At 44.3% G+C, this 16,875-nt stretch overlaps 1 protein-coding gene across 1 annotated transcript in view; it reads right to left on the bottom strand.

Moving 5' to 3' along the window:
* LOC146808456 (transient receptor potential cation channel subfamily M member 2-like) overlaps positions 1-16,875 on the bottom strand; it is a 694,250-nt gene that overhangs the window by 477,872 nt on the left and 199,503 nt on the right. Inside the window, exon 4 of the mRNA XM_085623563.1 lies at positions 4,919-5,088. Within this exon, the coding sequence (XP_085479689.1) occupies positions 4,919-5,088 (170 nt within the window). The remainder of the gene's footprint in view (positions 1-4,918; positions 5,089-16,875) is intronic.

Here is a 16,875-nt window from a genome sequence, read left to right as displayed (position 1 = left end):
CTAAACAAATGTCTAAGTTCCACTTTTCTCTAATTACTGGGAAAGTTCCTTCTGGTCCAGGCCTTCAACCCCAAGCTCAGTCTCTGTGGTAACAGGTGTCTTCCTAGCTAGGTCTTCCTCGGGGTCCAGTCCTCTGAGGTTAGCTGGTTCCTCTCGGGGTCAGGTGTCCTTCTTCTACTTGTGTCCCTGAAGCAGGCAAATAGGAGGCCAACCACTTGATCCCTTGAGAGCAGTTCCCGTCAATGGGTGCAACCAGGAATAGGGATTTCTTGAGTCCGTAAGTGAGTCCTCTTCTTCCGGCAGGATTTAGAAGACTTCGTCCAGTTGGGCTTTCTTCATAAGGTGGGGTCCTCCCGGATCCAGGAATGTTCTGAAGAAGAGGCTGATGAAATGCTAGATTTATCTTGAGCACTAGCTAGTGACTGGAAAAATTATACCACACTATCTTAAGTATTTTTCCACAGTCCCATCACCTTCTTTTACAGCGCTCCCTCTTTCCCTTACTGTAAAATTACCCCGGAGCCCTGTTTCAAGATGACACAACCCATCTGCCATCAGGCAGACCTTTCTTCGCCTCCTTAGTTACTCCCCTATTTAGATGAGATCTGCTACCATGACAGTGACAACACTGGTTCTCTTCCCTACTGTGACTGAAGCTGAATATCTAGGAGAGTCCTGCAAATGAGAAGCCCTCCATGGCACCTTCGAGTCAAAAGAGGTAGTGCTAAACCTTCCCTTTGTTCTGCCATCTCTTCCTGTCCATTCCAAGCTAGATGATTTCTGCTAAGTGATCAGCAGTTAATACCATTGACCTTTCCAGGGTACAGAGGCAAGCCATAGTCATGGATTCCATCAGTACCCTAAAATACATGGATTCAATCAGTACTCTATAATCCATGGATTCAATCAGTACCCTAAAATACATGGCTTCCATCAGAGCTCTATAATTCATGGATTCCACAAATACAAATCCAATGCTTCCATCAATGCTCTATACCAGGGTTCTCCAACCTCTTCACTAACAAGAGCTACTTATGTTCAATGAAAATCATCCCCAGCCACTGGTAATACGAGTGTTGTACACATCATGCATGATTACATTAGTGACCACCCTGTGCAAGGTTACCAGCCGTGATCACCTGAGTGCAGGGTTGCCAGCAATAATGTAGAAAAGGCTTATTCAAATTAGAATGCCTCTACAAGGGCAATACATAACAGCCACAATAGCAATGCCTCCTGGCACCAAGGCAATATTATTATTAATAAATCTCTCGAGGCTGCAGGATTTATCATTCAGATTACAGATTTAAATAGATTGTGGAAATTATCGGTTCTGTACATTTTCATATCAAATACACACTTTCTATTTTGGTTTGCAAATGTCGATTCAACCAAACAAAAGCTTCTAATTTAGCAGGCTGGACCGCACACAGCAAAGCTACCCCCAAGCGGATGAAGAGCTACCAGTAACTCACAAGCTACTCGGTGGAGAAGCCTGCTCAATAATCCGTGGCTTCCACCAATATTCCACCAGTAAGGTAGAGGATGTGGTGTAACAGCCAGAGCTGTGGACTTTGGCAATGGGGAACTAGGTTTGAGTCTTGGCGATGCCTCACCATGAGTCAAATGAAGGCAATCTTGACACAAACCACCAATGTAGCCAAGCGAGCTGGGTGAGAATAAGACTACTACAGACCGGTCTGATCGAGTGGATACATGGACAAAGTACCAAACATAAGCCATCTTGTGACTTTGTTCGACTTACACTGAACGCCAGCTAAGCCACCCTAGTGGGATGGGACACAGAGTACAAAATGCCTCTGGTGTGTGTTTCCTATTGCCTGTCTAACTGGCATTTTCTCTGCCTGTCCCTCACTTTCTAGCTCCCTGTAGACAGATACCAGGAAACGCAATCATGTACTGGCGAATCACCATTATGACTGGCATAAACAACACCCAGTATGAGCACGGGTATTAGTACCGCAGGAGTACTCTTTTACGTACTCTTACAGGCCTCTGTGAAGCAGTCTGAAAAAGTCCAAACCCCTATTAGTGCAAGGAGGGCACAGCCCTTTCTATTCATATGGTTTATATATGAATATTCCAATGTTTTCAATGTAGATGTTTTAGGATAAATTCACAAAGGCACATAAGAGATGTAAACGAGTACTGCAGGAGTACTACAGAGGCACTCTGTTATGCACTTTACTACGCCTTTGTGATTCTGCCCCTTGGGTTTAATGCCTGCTATTGCTGGGATTAACAGAGTGAAATTACCACCTTTTGGAGAGTCAAGACTGAGGAGTATTTTTGCCAAACATGACAGTATATATAACACATTCCACTCGCTTTGGGGCCAGATTCAAATAATTTGCAGCATTTTTAGTGATGAATAAAGTTATTGCTGGTGTCTAGCTCTACCTAGTTTCACCCAGGCATTGGTTTTGCTTGACCTCTCAGCAGCTTTTGACATGGTGGACCATACTATATTAGCGGACCGTGTCAATATGGCAGGATTGCAGGGTATTGCTGGGGAGTGGGTGACTTTTCTTCTTAAAGATTGAGTCCAATCGATCCATCTTCCACCATTTAGCTCTGACAAGGTTCAGCTCGACTGCGGAGTGCCTCAGGGTTCCTCCCTATCTCCTCATTTATTTAATCTCTACATCCGCCCATTGATCCACTGTCTCCAGGAGCAAAAGGTGAAAGTGTACAGCTCCGCTGACGATATGCAGCTGATATTCACCATTGACAACACCAGGGGATCTCTGGTATGTTTAAAAAAAAACATGGGGTCCGATTCACAGAACAAACTTAAGCCAAAATCCTAAACTTAGTACCATTTAGGTATTCACAGAATGCACTTACTACTTCTGGTATTCACAGAATGAACTTACTACTTTTGCGATTCACAGAATAAACTTACTACTTTTGCTATTCACAGAATGGATTTAAGACTACTAACTTTACGTCCGCACTCGGGCCGGAAATTCCAGCCCGGAGGCGGAGCTTCCGGACCGGAGGCGGGGCTTCCAGGCCGGAGGCGGAGCTTCCGGCCCAGAGGTGGAGATTTTAAATCTCCGCCACTGGCCGGAATCCCCACCTCTGGCCCGGAAGCTCCGCCTCCGGCCCGGAAGCCCCGCCTCTGGCCCGGAAGCTCCGCCTCCGGGCCGGAATTTCCGGCCCGAGTGCGGACGTAAAGTTAGTAGTCTTAAATCAATTCTGTGAATAGCAAAAGTAGTAAGTTTATTCTGTGAATCGCAAAAGTAGTAAGTTCATTCTGTGAATACCAGAAGTAGTAAGTGCATTCTGTGAATACCAAAATGGTACTAAGTTTAGGATTTTGTCTTAAGTTTGTTCTGTGAATCGGGCCCATGATCTTTATTAGAGACTGGATGAATTGTCACCAATTGAATTTGAATTCAGACAAAAGTGAAATTGGTGTCACGAGGAACACATTACATCAATGGAATCCTTCATTTTGGCCCATGGAGATGGGACCCTCCCCCATGCCTAAAAAACAGTGAAAAGTCTTGGAATCCTTATTGATGAAGACCTATCCGTGAAACGTCAGATCGGAGCAGTGTCCACCGCGTGCTATTTCCAACTCAGGAAGATCATGAAAACCAGAAGATACTTCAAGGTGGAAGCTATGATCCATGTGCTGATGGCATTAGTGACATCTGGGATTGCCGATGGTAACGCACTCTATCTGGGACTCCCTCTGGCCTCAATCATAGGTTGCAACAATTCCAAAATCAGGCAGCCTGGTTCGCTTTCTGTCAGCCGAGACACGGTCACACTAAACCTCTGATGAAAGAGTCACACTGGCTCCCGGCGGCTCAGAGAACTATCTTTAAAACTGCTTGCATTGTTTATAAATCTCTTCACGGCAAAAGCCCTGTTTTCGTATCGTCCAGAATCCAATGTTACACCCCATCTCAGATCTGCTCATCAGAATTTATTCCCAGTCCCAAGAAGGAAACCAAAGAGGCTGGGAGGGCTGGTTTCTCTGCATTGGTGCCTTACATTGGAGTACTCTTCCCCCAGACATTAGATCATCCACAAATCACATGGGCTTCTGAAAGCTTTTGAAAACCTGGCTTTTCAGACAAGCCTTTGAGTAATTAATTCTGACTGACAGCTGTTGCCTTTATTACCTTAGAGCCAAGAGATCTAATGGTTTATAATTTCCCTATAACACATTATAACCCAATTTAATAAAATGAGCAAATATTTTTTAGAACCGTCAAAGTCTGGCTGTTAATGTACCATTTTTATCTTTAATGGCTCATTATTCTACAGTTTGTATCTTACAGTAAGGCACTGTGATATATACGAGGCCATTGATCTATCAAGGGGCATAATTATTTTGTTTCTTTGTGTTTGAATTACAAAAATCAAATAAACAAACTTGAATGGCCCTTGATGATTTTCCTGTCACACTCCAAAAATTCATGTTTGCAAATGGCCAAAGCAACGAAGAGGGTCTCTGAGCTGGTGAAGATGTCGCTCATTTGAAGTTGCTTGGCTAAACCAAACATACACTTTGCCACTATGGCAGAAGTAAAGAACTCTCCACCAATCAGAAGAAGGGCCTGCCGGAGACCACAGAAAGAAGTCAAACTTTTGTAATAGTTCTTTCTCCAAGACCATACTTCCATCACAAAGGACAAAGGGTATCATTCACGGCTCCTGTGCTTCAGACAAAGGGGTTTAGATGTCACAGACGTGAATGAGGTGTGTACAAGTCAACAGACATTTTTGCAGGAACGCTCTGATTAAAGTTAGCAATGGGTGCCTGTATGCAGAGGTGGCCCACACCCCTCCTAAGGACACTGAGGTAAGGACTGGGAGCAGGAAAGGTGAAGAGGAGGTACTACTTGGAGCTGTTAACCACTTACCATCGCCCACTCACCTCTTGCTTCTCCAAGTTGTCGCGGTTGTTCAGGACCCCCCATGGAGCAATGCCGAGGACCACAACGTCTCTCCTAATGAAGCTCCGGCTGCTCCTGGTGAAGTCCCTCACCGCCTCGCCGACATGTTTCATCACACCTGCATGGGTCCCGCCTGTGATGATCCAGGCCCCTGTAAACAAATCAGGCTTATAATCTGAGAGGGAAGAGGAACTGGTGGAGGTAAACTCTCTCATGGAAGCTGCAGGTCCAAGCATGGGAGGCATGGTTGTGTTAAAGCACTGATATGCCCCAGGGTCTCTCATTTGTCAACATATGCTCCTGCAATCATCACATCTAACCCGTTGGCACGCGGTGAGTCCAACTAGTCTACTCGGCTCTTTCTTGCTCTTTACTCACACATCCTGTGGTCTGCAGTTTTACCCATGCTTGTCCATTCTTGTGATCCCCCCTTCTGCCACTGGACTTTGAGAATGTATTTATAATTTGTGTCCCTTCCACTTCTATGCTGAGCCTGCTCCATGCGTTTACTACTATGTACATAAAATAAGTAGGCGCTTCTGTAATATCGTAACGCTCTCCATCAAGGTGCTAGATTGTCACCCTATGTTCTGAGAGTGTTTCTGGATCTTGCCTGTGCTTATTCTCTTTAGGAACGCGAACCCTTTAATACACCCCCTTTCTATCTTCAGTGTAATCAGGGTCTCTTCTGAAAGGATGTGTGGTTTAAATCAATGCCCACCTTGGAAGCCAGTCCCTTGGCTGTCTCCTGTGCTCATATTTCAAGAGATGCTGCCCCTCAATTGATTTGAAGCAACAAGAATAGGGGACTGCAGCCATGTTATGTGGCATTTCTGACTTTAGAAAAGGTTGAGTGACAGGTGTGCACGCCTCATTCTCCTCCTGAAGAGTTGAAATGTGTGCTCTGTATGTCACACGTGCTGAAGCTGTCGCAAATGACCTTACATCAGTTAGCCTCAATGCAGGTGTATATGTGTGCCTGTATGACTTGTGTGTATCTGCGTGCTGTCTCCTTACCTGGGTGCGTCAATGTGTCTTGCTTGTGTGCATGGATTTCTATACATAGGCTTTGCATGTGCACAAGCCTCCGTGTGTGTTTTCTATGTGCCTGGATTTCTATAGATACGCTTTGTGTGTGCATGAGCCTCCGCATGTATTTTCTATATGCATGGATTTCTATAGATAGGCTTTGCATGTGCATGAGCCTCCATGTGTGTTTTTTATGTGCCTGGATTTCTATAGCTAGGCTTTGCGTGTACATGAGCCTCCACATGTATTTTCTATGTGCATGCATTTCTATAGATAGGCTTTGCGTGCGCACGAGCCTCCGCATGTATTTTCTATGTGCGTGGATTTCTATAGATAGGCTTTGCGTGCGCACGAGCCTCCGCATGTATTTTCTATGTGCGTGGATTTCTATAGATAGGCTTTGCATGTTCACGAGCCTTCATGTGTGTTTTCAATGAACATGGATTTCGGTAGAAAGGCTTTGCATGTTCACGAGCCTCCGTGTGTGTTTTCTATGAATGTGGATTTCTATAGATAGGCTTTGCGTGCGCACAAGCCTCCACATCTATTTTCGATGTGCGTGGATTTCTATAGATAGGCTTTGCATGTTCACGAGCCTTCATGTGTGTTTTCAATGAACGTGGATTTCTGTAGAAAGGCTTTGCATGTTCACGAGCCTCCGTGTGTGTTTTCTATGAACGTGGATTTCTATAGATAGGCTTTGAAAGCGCACAAGCCTCCACATGTATTTTCTATGTGCGTGGATTTCTATAGATAGGCTTTGCATGTTCACAAGTCTCCGTGTGTGTTTTCTATGAACGTGGATTTCTGTAGAAAGGTTTTGCATGTTCACGAGCCTCCGTGTGTGTTTTCTATGTGCATGGATTTCTGTAGAAAGGCTTTGCATGTGCTCGAGCCTCGGCGTGTGTTTTCTATGTGCCTGGATTTCTATAGAAAGGCTTTGTGTGTACACAAGCTTCCGAGTGTGTTTTTTATGTGCGTGGATTTCTGTAGAAAGGCTTTGAGTGTGCACGAGCCTCAGCGTGTGTTTTCTATGTGCTTGGATTTCTATAGATAAGCTATGTGTGTGCACAAGCTTCCGAGTGTGTTTTCTATGTTCCTGGATTTCTATAGATAAGCTATGTGTGTGCACAAGCTTCCGAGTGTGTTTTCTATGTGCCTGAATTTCTATAGACAGGCTTTGCATGTTCACGAGCCTCCGTGTGTGTTTTCTATGAACGTGGATTTCTGTAGAAAGGCTTTGCATGTTCACGAGCCTCGGCGTGTGTTTTCTATGTGCCTGGATTGCTATAGAAAGGCTTTGTGTGTACACAAGCTTCCGAGTGTGTTTTTTATGTGCGTGGATTTCTGTAGAAAGGCTTTGAGTGTGCACGAGCCTCAGCATGTGTTTTCTATGTGCTTGGATTCTATAGATAAGCTATGTGTGTGCACAAGCTTCCGAGTGTGTTTTCTATGTTCCTGGATTTCTATAGATAAGTTATGCGTGTGCACAAGCTTCCGAGTGTGTTTTCTATGTGCCTGGATTTCTGCAGAAAGGCTTTGCATGTTCACGAGCCTCCGTGTGTGTTTTCCATGAATGTGGATTTCTATAGATAGGCTTTGCGTGTTCCCGAGGCTCCGCATGTGTTTTCTATGTGCAAGGATTTCTGTAGATAGGCTTTGCAGGTGCAAAAGCCTCTACATGTGTTATCTCTGTGCGTGGAATTCTGTAATAAGACTTTGTGCGTGCACGAGCCTCAGCATGTGTTTTCTATATGCGTGGATTTCTATAGATAAGCTATGTGCGTGCACAAGCTTTCGAGTGTGTTTTCTATGTGCCTGGATTTCTATAGATAGGCTTTGCATGTTCACGAGCCTTCATGTGTGTTTTCAATGAACGTGGATTTCAGTAGAAAGGCTTTGCATGTTCACGAGCCTCCGTGTGTGTTTTCTATGAACGTGGATTTCTATAGATAGGCTTTGCGTGCGCACAAGCCTCCACATGTATTTTCTATGTGCGTGGATTTCTATAGATAGGCTTTGCATGTTCACGAGCCTTCATGTGTGTTTTCAATGAACGTGGATTTCTGTAGAAAGGCTTTGCATGTTCGCGAGCCTCCGTGTGTGTTTTCTATGAACGTGGATTTCTATAGATAGGCTTTGAAAGCGCACAAGCCTCCACATGTATTTTCTATGTGCGTGGATTTCTATAGATAGGCTTTGCATGTTCACAAGTCTCAGTGTGTGTTTTCTATGAACGTGATTTCTGTAGAAAGGTTTTGCATGTTCACGAGCCTCCGTGTGTGTTTTCTATGTGCATGGATTTCTGTAGAAAGGCTTTGCATGTGCTCGAGCCTCGGCGTGTGTTTTCTATGTGCCTGGATTTCTATAGAAAGGCTTTGTGTGTACACAAGCTTCCGAGTGTGTTTTTTATGTGCGTGGATTTCTGTAGAAAGGCTTTGAGTGTGCACGAGGCTCAGTGTGTGTTTTCTATGTGCTTGGATTTCTATAGATAAGCTACGTGTGTGCACAAGCTTCCGAGTGTGTTTTCTATGTTCCTGGATTTCCATAGATAAGCTATGTGTGTGCACAAGCTTCCGAGTGTGTTTTCTATGTGCCTGGATTTCTATAGACAGGCTTTGCATGCTTACGAGCCTCCGTGTGTGTTTTCTATGAACGTGGATTTCTGTAGAAAGGCATTGTATGTTCACGAGCCTCGGCGTGTGTTTTCTATGTGCCTGGATTTTGTATAGAAAGGCTTTGTGTGTACACAAGCTTCCGAGTGTGTTTTTTATGTGCGTGGATTTCTGTAGAAAGGCTTTGAGTGTGCACGAGCCTCAGCGTGTGTTTTCTATGTGCTTAGATTTCTATAGATAAGCTATGTGTGTGCACAAGCTTCCGAGTGTGTTTTCTATGTTCCTGGATTTCTATAGATAAGCTATGCGTGTGCACAAGCTTCCGAGTGTGTTTTCTATGTGCCTGGATTTCTGCAGAAAGGCTTTGCACGTTCACAAGCCTCCGTGTGTGTTTTCCATGAATGTGGATTTCTATAGATAGGCTTTGCGTGTTCCCGAGGCTCCGCATGTGTTTTCTATGTGCAAGGATTTCTGTAGATAGGCTTTGCAGGTGCAAAAGCCTCTACATGTGTTATCTCTGTGCGTGGAATTCTGTAATAAGACTTTGTGCGTGCACGAGCCTCAGCATGTGTTTTCTATATGCGTGGATTTCTATAGATAAGCTATGTGCGTGCACAAGCTTTCGAGTGTGTTTTCTATGTGCCTGGATTTCTATAGATAGGCTTTGCATGTTCACGAGCCTTCATGTGTGTTTTCAATGAACGTGGATTTCAGTAGAAAGGCTTTGCATGTTCACGAGCCTCCGTGTGTGTTTTCTATGAACGTGGATTTCTATAGATAGGCTTTGCGTGCGCACAAGCCTCCACATGTATTTTCTATGTGCGTGGATTTCTATAGATAGGCTTTGCATGTTCACGAGCCTTCATGTGTGTTTTCAATGAACGTGGATTTCTGTAGAAAGGCATGGCATGTTCGCGAGCCTCCGTGTGTGTTTTCTATGAACGTGGATTTCTATAGATAGGCTTTGAAAGCGCACAAGCCTCCACATGTATTTTCTATGTGCGTGGATTTCTATAGATAGGCTTTGCATGTTCACAAGTCTCCGTGTGTGTTTTCTATGAACGTGATTTCTGTAGAAAGGTTTTGCATGTTCACGAGCCTCCGTGTGTGTTTTCTATGTGCATGGATTTCTGTAGAAAGGCTTTGCATGTGCTCGAGCCTCGGCGTGTGTTTTCTATGTGCCTGGATTTCTATAGAAAGGCTTTGTGTGTACACAAGCTTCCGAGTGTGTTTTTTATGTGCGTGGATTTCTGTAGAAAGGCTTTGAGTGTGCACGAGGCTCAGTGTGTGTTTTCTATGTGCTTGGATTTCTATAGATAAGCGATGTGTGTGCACAAGCTTCCGAGTGTGTTTTCTATGTTCCTGGATTTCCATAGATAAGCTATGTGTGTGCACAAGCTTCCGAGTGTGTTTTCTATGTGCCTGGATTTCTATAGACAGGCTTTGCATGCTTACGAGCCTCCGTGTGTGTTTTCTATGAACGTGGATTTCTGTAGAAAGGCATTGTATGTTCACGAGCCTCGGCGTGTGTTTTCTATGTGCCTGGATTTCTATAGAAAGGCTTTGTGTGTACACAAGCTTCCGAGTGTGTTTTTTATGTGCGTGGATTTCTGTAGAAAGGCTTTGAGTGTGCACGAGCCTCAGCGTGTGTTTTCTATGTGCTTAGATTTCTATAGATAAGCTATGTGTGTGCACAAGCTTCCGAGTGTGTTTTCTATGTTCCTGGATTTCTATAGATAAGCTATGCGTGTGCACAAGCTTCCGAGTGTGTTTTCTATGTGCCTGGATTTCTGCAGAAAGGCTTTGCACGTTCACAAGCCTCCGTGTGTGTTTTCCATGAATGTGGATTTCTATAGATAGGCTTTGCGTGTTCCCGAGGCTCCGCATGTGTTTTCTATGTGCAAGGATTTCTGTAGATAGGCTTTGCAGGTGCAAAAGCCTCCACATGTGTTTTCTCTGTGCGTGGAATTCTGCAGAAAGACTTTGTGTGTGCACGAGCCTCAGCATGTGTTTTCTATATGAGTGGATTTCTATAGATAAGCTATGTGTGTGCACAAGCTTCTGAGTGTGTTTTCTATGTGCCTGGATTTCTATAGATAGGTTTTGCGTGTGCATGAGCCTCCATGTGTGTTTTCTATGTGCCTGGATTTCAATAGATAGGCTTTGCGTGTGCATGAGCCTCCGCATGTATTTTCTATGTGCGTGGATTTCTATAGATAGGCTTTGCGTGTGCATGAGCCTCCATGTGTGTTTTCTATGTGCCTGTATTTCTATAGATATGCTTTGCGTGTGCATGAGCCGCCGCATGTATTTTCTATGTGTGTGGATTTCTATAGATAGGCTTTGCGAGTTCATAAGCCTCCATGTGTGTTTTCTATGTGCCTGGATTTCTATAGATAGGCTTTGAGTGCGCACGAGCGTCCACAAGTATTTTCCATGTGTGTGGTTTTCTATAGATAGGCTTTGTGTGTGCACGAGCCTCCGCATGTATTTTCTATGTGCGTGAATTTCTATAGAAAGGCTTTGCGTGCGCACGAGCCTCCGCATGTATTTTCTATGTGCGTGGATTTCTATGGATAGGCTTTGCATGTTCACGAGCCTTCATGTGTGTTTTCAATGAACGTGGATTTCTGTAGAAAGGCTTTGCAAGTTCACGAGCCTCCGTGTTTGTTTTCTATGAACGTGGATTTCTATAGATAGGCTTTGCGTGCGCACAAGCCTCCACATGTATTTTCTATGTGCGTGGATTTCTATAGATAGGCTTTGCATGTTCACGAGCCTTCATGTGTGTTTTCAATGAACGTGAATTTCTGTAGAAAGGCTTCGCATGTTCACGAGCCTCTTTGTGTGTTTTCTATGAACGTGGATTTCTATAGATAGGCTTTGAACGCGCACAAGCCTCCACATGTATTTTCTATGTGCGTGGATTTCTATAGATAGGCTTTGCATGTTCACAAGTCTCCGTGTGTGTTTTCTATGAACGTGGCTTTCTGTAGAAAGGCTTTGCATGTGCTCGAGCCTCGGTGTGTGTTTTCTATGTGCCTGGATTTCTATAGAAAGGCTTTGTGTGTACACAAGTTTCCGAGTGTGTTTTTTATGTGCGTGGATTTCTGTAGAAAGGGTTTGAGTGTGCACGAGCCTCAGCGTGTGTTTTCTATGTGCTTGGATTTCTATAGATAAGCTATGTGTGTGCACAAGCTTCCGAGTGTGTTTTCTATGTTCCTGGATTTCTATAGATAAGCTATGTGTGTGCACAAGCTTCCGAGTGTGTTTTCTATGTGCCTGGATTTCCATAGACAGGCTTTGCATGTTCACGAGCCTCCGTGTGTGTTTTCTATGAACGTGGATTTCTGTAGAAAGGCTGTGCATGTTCACGAGCCTCGGCGTGTGTTTTCTATATGCCTGGATTTCTATAGAAAGGCTTTGTGTGTACACAAGCTTCCGAGTGTGTTTTTTATTTGCGTGGATTTCTGTAGAAAGGCTTTGAGTGTGCACGAGCCTCAGCATGTGTTTTTTATGTGCTTGGATTTCTATAGATAAGCTATGTGTGTGCACAAGCTTCCGAGTGTGCTTTCTATGTTCCTGGATTTCTATAGATAAGCTATGCTTGTGCACAAGCTTCCGAGTGTGTTTTCTATGTGCCTGGATTTCCATAGACAGGCTTTGCATGTTCACGAGCCTCCGTGTGTGTTTTCTATGAACGTGGATTTCTGTAGAAAGGCTTTGCATGTTCACGAGCCTCCGTGTGTCTTTTCTATGAACGTGGATTTCTATAGCTCGGCTTTGCATGTGCCCGAGGCTCCGCATGTGTTTTCTATGTACCTGGATTTCTGAACATAGGCTTTGCATGTGCAAAAGCCTCCTTGTGTGTTTTCTATGTGCATGGATTTCCATAGATAAGCTATGTGTGTGCACAAGCTTCCAAGTGTGTTTTCTATGTGCCTGGATTTCAATAGACAGGCTTTGCATGCTTACGAGCCTCCGTGTGTGTTTTCTATGAACGTGGATTTCAGTAGAAAGGCATTGTATGTTCACGAGCCTCGGCGTGTGTTTACTATGTGCCTGGATTTCTATAGAAAGGCTTTGTGTGTACACAAGCTTCCGAGTGTGTTTTTTATGTGCGTGGATTTCTGTAGAAAGGCTTTGAGTGTGCACGAGCCTCAGCGTGTGTTTTCTATGTGCTTAGATTTCTATAAATAAGCTATGTGTGTGCACAAGCTTCCGAGTGTGTTTTCTATGTTCCTGGATTTCTATAGATAAGCTATGCGTGTGCACAAGCTTCCGAGTGTGTTTTCTATGTGCCTGGATTTCTGCAGAAAGGCTTTGCATGTTCACAAGCCTCCGTGTGTGTTTTCCATGAATGTGGATTTCTATAGATAGGCTTTGCGTGTTCTCGAGGCTCCGCATGTGTTTTCTATGTGCAAGGATTTCTGTAGATAGGCTTTGCAGGTGCAAAAGCCTCCACATGTGTTTTCTCTGTGCGTGGAATTCTGCAGAAAGACTTTGTGCGTGCACGAGCCTCAGCATGTGTTTTCTATATGAGTGGATTTCTATAGATAAGCTATGTGTGTGCACAAGCTTCCGAGTGTGTTTTCTATGTGCCTGGATTTCTATAGATAGGTTTTGCGTGTGCATGAGCCTCCATGTGTGTTTTCTATGTGCCTGGATTTCTATAGATAGGCTTTGCGTGTGCATGAGCCTCCGCATGTATTTTCTATGTGCGTGGATTTCTATAGATAGGCTTTGCGTGTGCATGAGCCTCCATGTGTGTTTTCTATGTGCCTGTATTTCTATAGATATGCTTTGCGTGTGCATGAGCCGCCGCATGTATTTTCTATGTGTGTGGATTTCTATAGATAGGCTTTGCGAGTTCATAAGCCTCCATGTGTGTTTTCTATGTGCCTGGATTTCTATAGATAGGCTTTGAGTGCGCACGAGCGTCCACAAGTATTTTCCATGTGTTTGGTTTTCTATAGATAGGCTTTGCTTGTGCACGAGCCTCCGCATGTATTTTCTATGTGCGTGAATTTCTATAGAAAGGCTTTGCGTGCGCACGAGCCTCCGCATGTATTTTCTATGTGCGTGGATTTCTATAGATAGGCTTTGCATATTCACGAGCCTTCATGTGTGTTTTCAATGAACGTGGATTTCTGTAGAAAGGCTTTGCAAGTTCACGAGCCTCCGTGTGTGTTTTCTATGAACGTGGATTTCTATAGATAGGCTTTGCGTGCGCACAAGCCTCCACATGTATTTTCTATGTGCGTGGATTTCTATAGATAGGCTTTGCATGTTCACGAGCCTTCATGTGTGTTTTCAATGAACGTGAATTTCTGTAGAAAGGCTTTGCATGTTCACGAGCCTATGTGTGTGTTTTCTATGAACGTGGATTTCTATAGATAGGCTTTGAACGCGCACAAGCCTCCACATGTATTTTCTATGTGCGTGGATTTCTATAGATAGGCTTTGCATGTTCACAAGTCTCCGTGTGTGTTTTCTATGAACGTGGATTTCTGTAGAAAGGCTTTGCATGTGCTCGAGCCTCGGCGTGTGTTTTCTATGTGCCTGGATTTCTATAGAAAGGCTTTGTGTGTACACAAGTTTCCGAGTGTGTTTTTTATGTGCGTGGATTTCTGTAGAAAGGGTTTGAGTGTGCACGAGCCTCAGCGTGTGTTTTCTATGTGCTTGGATTTCTATAGATAAGCTATGTGTGTGCACAAGCTTCCGAGTGTGTTTTCTATGTTCCTGGATTTCTATAGATAAGCTATGTGTGTGCACAAGCTTCCGAGTGTGTTTTCTATGTGCCTGGATTTCCATAGACAGGCTTTGCATGTTCACAAGCCTCCGTGTGTGTTTTCTATGAACGTGGATTTCTGTAGAAAGGCTGTGCATGTTCACGAGCCTCGGCGTGTGTTTTCTATGTGCCTGGATTTCTATAGAAAGGCTTTGTGTGTACACAAGCTTCCGAGTGTGTTTTTTATTTGCGTGGATTTCTGTAGAAAGGCTTTGAGTGTGCACGAGCCTCAGCATGTGTTTTTTATGTGCTTGGATTTCTATAGATAAGCTATGTGTGTGCACAAGCTTCCGAGTGTGCTTTCTATGTTCCTGGATTTCTATAGATAAGCTATGCTTGTGCACAAGCTTCCGAGTGTGTTTTCTATGTGCCTGGATTTCCATAGACAGGCTTTGCATGTTCACGAGCCTCCGTGTGTGTTTTCTATGAACGTGGATTTCTGTAGAAAGGCTTTGCATGTTCACGAGCCTCCGTGTGTGTTTTCTATGAACGTGGATTTCTATAGCTCGGCTTTGCATGTGCCCGAGTCTCCGCATGTGTTTTCTATGTACCTGGATTTCTGAACATAGACTTTGCATGTGCAAAAGCCTCCTTGTGTGTTTTCTATGTGCATGGATTTCTATACATAGCCTTTTTCCATGTTCATGAGCCTCCGTGTCTGTTTTTTGTGTGCATGGATTTCTATAGATAGGCTTTGCGTGTGCATGAGCCTCTGTGTGTATTTTCTATGTGCAAGGTTTTCTGTAGATAGGCTTTGCATGTGCACAAGCCTCCACATGCTTTCTATGTGCGTGGATTTCTGTAGAAAGGCTTTGCATGTGCACGAGCCTCTGCGTTTGTTTTCTATGTGCGTGGATTTCTATAGATAAGCTATGTGTGTGCACAAGCTTCCGAGTGTGTTTTCCATGTGCCTGGATTTCTATAGATAAGCTATGTGTGTGTACAAGCCTCCGAGTGTGTTTTCTATGTGCATGGATTTCTGTAGAAAGGCTTTGCGTGTGCACGAGCCTCTGCATGTGTTTTCTATGTGCATGGATTTTTGTAGAAAGGCTTTGCGCATGCACAAGCCTCGGCGTGTGTTTTCTATGTGCCTGGATTTCTGCAGATAGGCTTTGCATGTGCACAAGCCTCCACATGTTTTCTATGTGCGTGGATTTCTGTAGAAAGGCTTTGCATGTGCACAAGCCTCTGCGTGTGTTTTCTATGTGCGTGGATTTCTATAGATAAGCTATGTGTGTGTACAAGCTTCCGAGTGTGTTTTCTATGTACATGGATTTCTGTAGAAAGGCTTTGCGTGTGCACGAGCCTCTGCATGTGTTTTCTATGTGCCTGGATTTCTATAGATAGGCTTTGCGTGTGCACAAGCTTCCGAGTGTGTTTTCTATGTGCCTGGATTTCTATAGATAGGTTTTGCGTGTGCATGAGCCTCCATGTGTGTTTTCTATGTGCCTGGATTTCTATAGATAGGCTTTGCGTGTGCATGAGCCTCCGCATGTATTTTCTATGTGCGTGGATTTCTATAGATAGGCTTTGCGTGTGCATGAGCCTCCATGTGTGTTTTCTATGTGCCTGTATTTCTATAGATATGCTTTGCGTGTGCATGAGCCGCCGCATGTATTTTCTATGTGTGTGGATTTCTATAGATAGGCTTTGCGAGTTCATAAGCCTCCATGTGTGTTTTCTATGTGCCTGGATTTCTATAGATAGGCTTTGAGTGCGCACGAGCATCCACAAGTATTTTCCATGTGTGTGGTTTTCTATAGATAGGCTTTGCTTGTGCACGAGCCTCCGCATGTATTTTCTATGTGCGTGAATTTCTATAGAAAGGCTTTGCGTGCGCACGAGCCTCCGCATGTATTTTCTATGTGCGTGGATTTCTATAGATAGGCTTTGCATATTCACGAGCCTTCATGTGTGTTTTCAATGAACGTGGATTTCTGTAGAAAGGCTTTGCAAGTTCACGAGCCTCCGTGTGTGTTTTCTATGAACGTGGATTTCTATAGATAGGCTTTGCGTGCGCACAAGCCTCCACATGTATTTTCTATGTGCGTGGATTTCTATAGATAGGCTTTGCATGTTCACGAGCCTTCATGTCTGTTTTCAATGAACGTGAATTTCTGTAGAAAGGCTTTGCATGTTCACGAGCCTATGTGTGTGTTTTCTATGAACGTGGGTTTCTATAGATAGGCTTTGAACGCGCACAAGCCTCCACATGTATTTTCTATGTGCGTGGATTTCTATATGTTAGAAAGGATAGACGGACCGGGAGGGTCGGCCGGGGTCAGGAGGAGAGGCCTCCGGGGAGAGCCGTCTCCAGCGATCGTACAGACAAGTAACTTCCCCCCCCACAGACAGATACCACACACGGATAAGGTTCAGTGTTCTTTATAAGCACTTCTTAAGGTACGGTTGAATGGTACAAGGAGGTCTGGACTCAGGGGTCCCCTCGATTCAAGTCTCTCAAAGCAGGGTAAGGGGTAGCGGGACAGTCTGTCTACCAGTC

Source organism: Triturus cristatus, chromosome 8 (genome assembly GCF_964204655.1).
Source record: "Triturus cristatus chromosome 8, aTriCri1.1, whole genome shotgun sequence".
In the NCBI taxonomy this organism is placed as follows: Eukaryota; Metazoa; Chordata; class Amphibia; order Caudata; family Salamandridae; genus Triturus; species Triturus cristatus.
The sequence above is the reverse complement of the archived record's forward strand: the minus strand, read 5'-3'. Positions and strand labels throughout refer to the sequence as shown.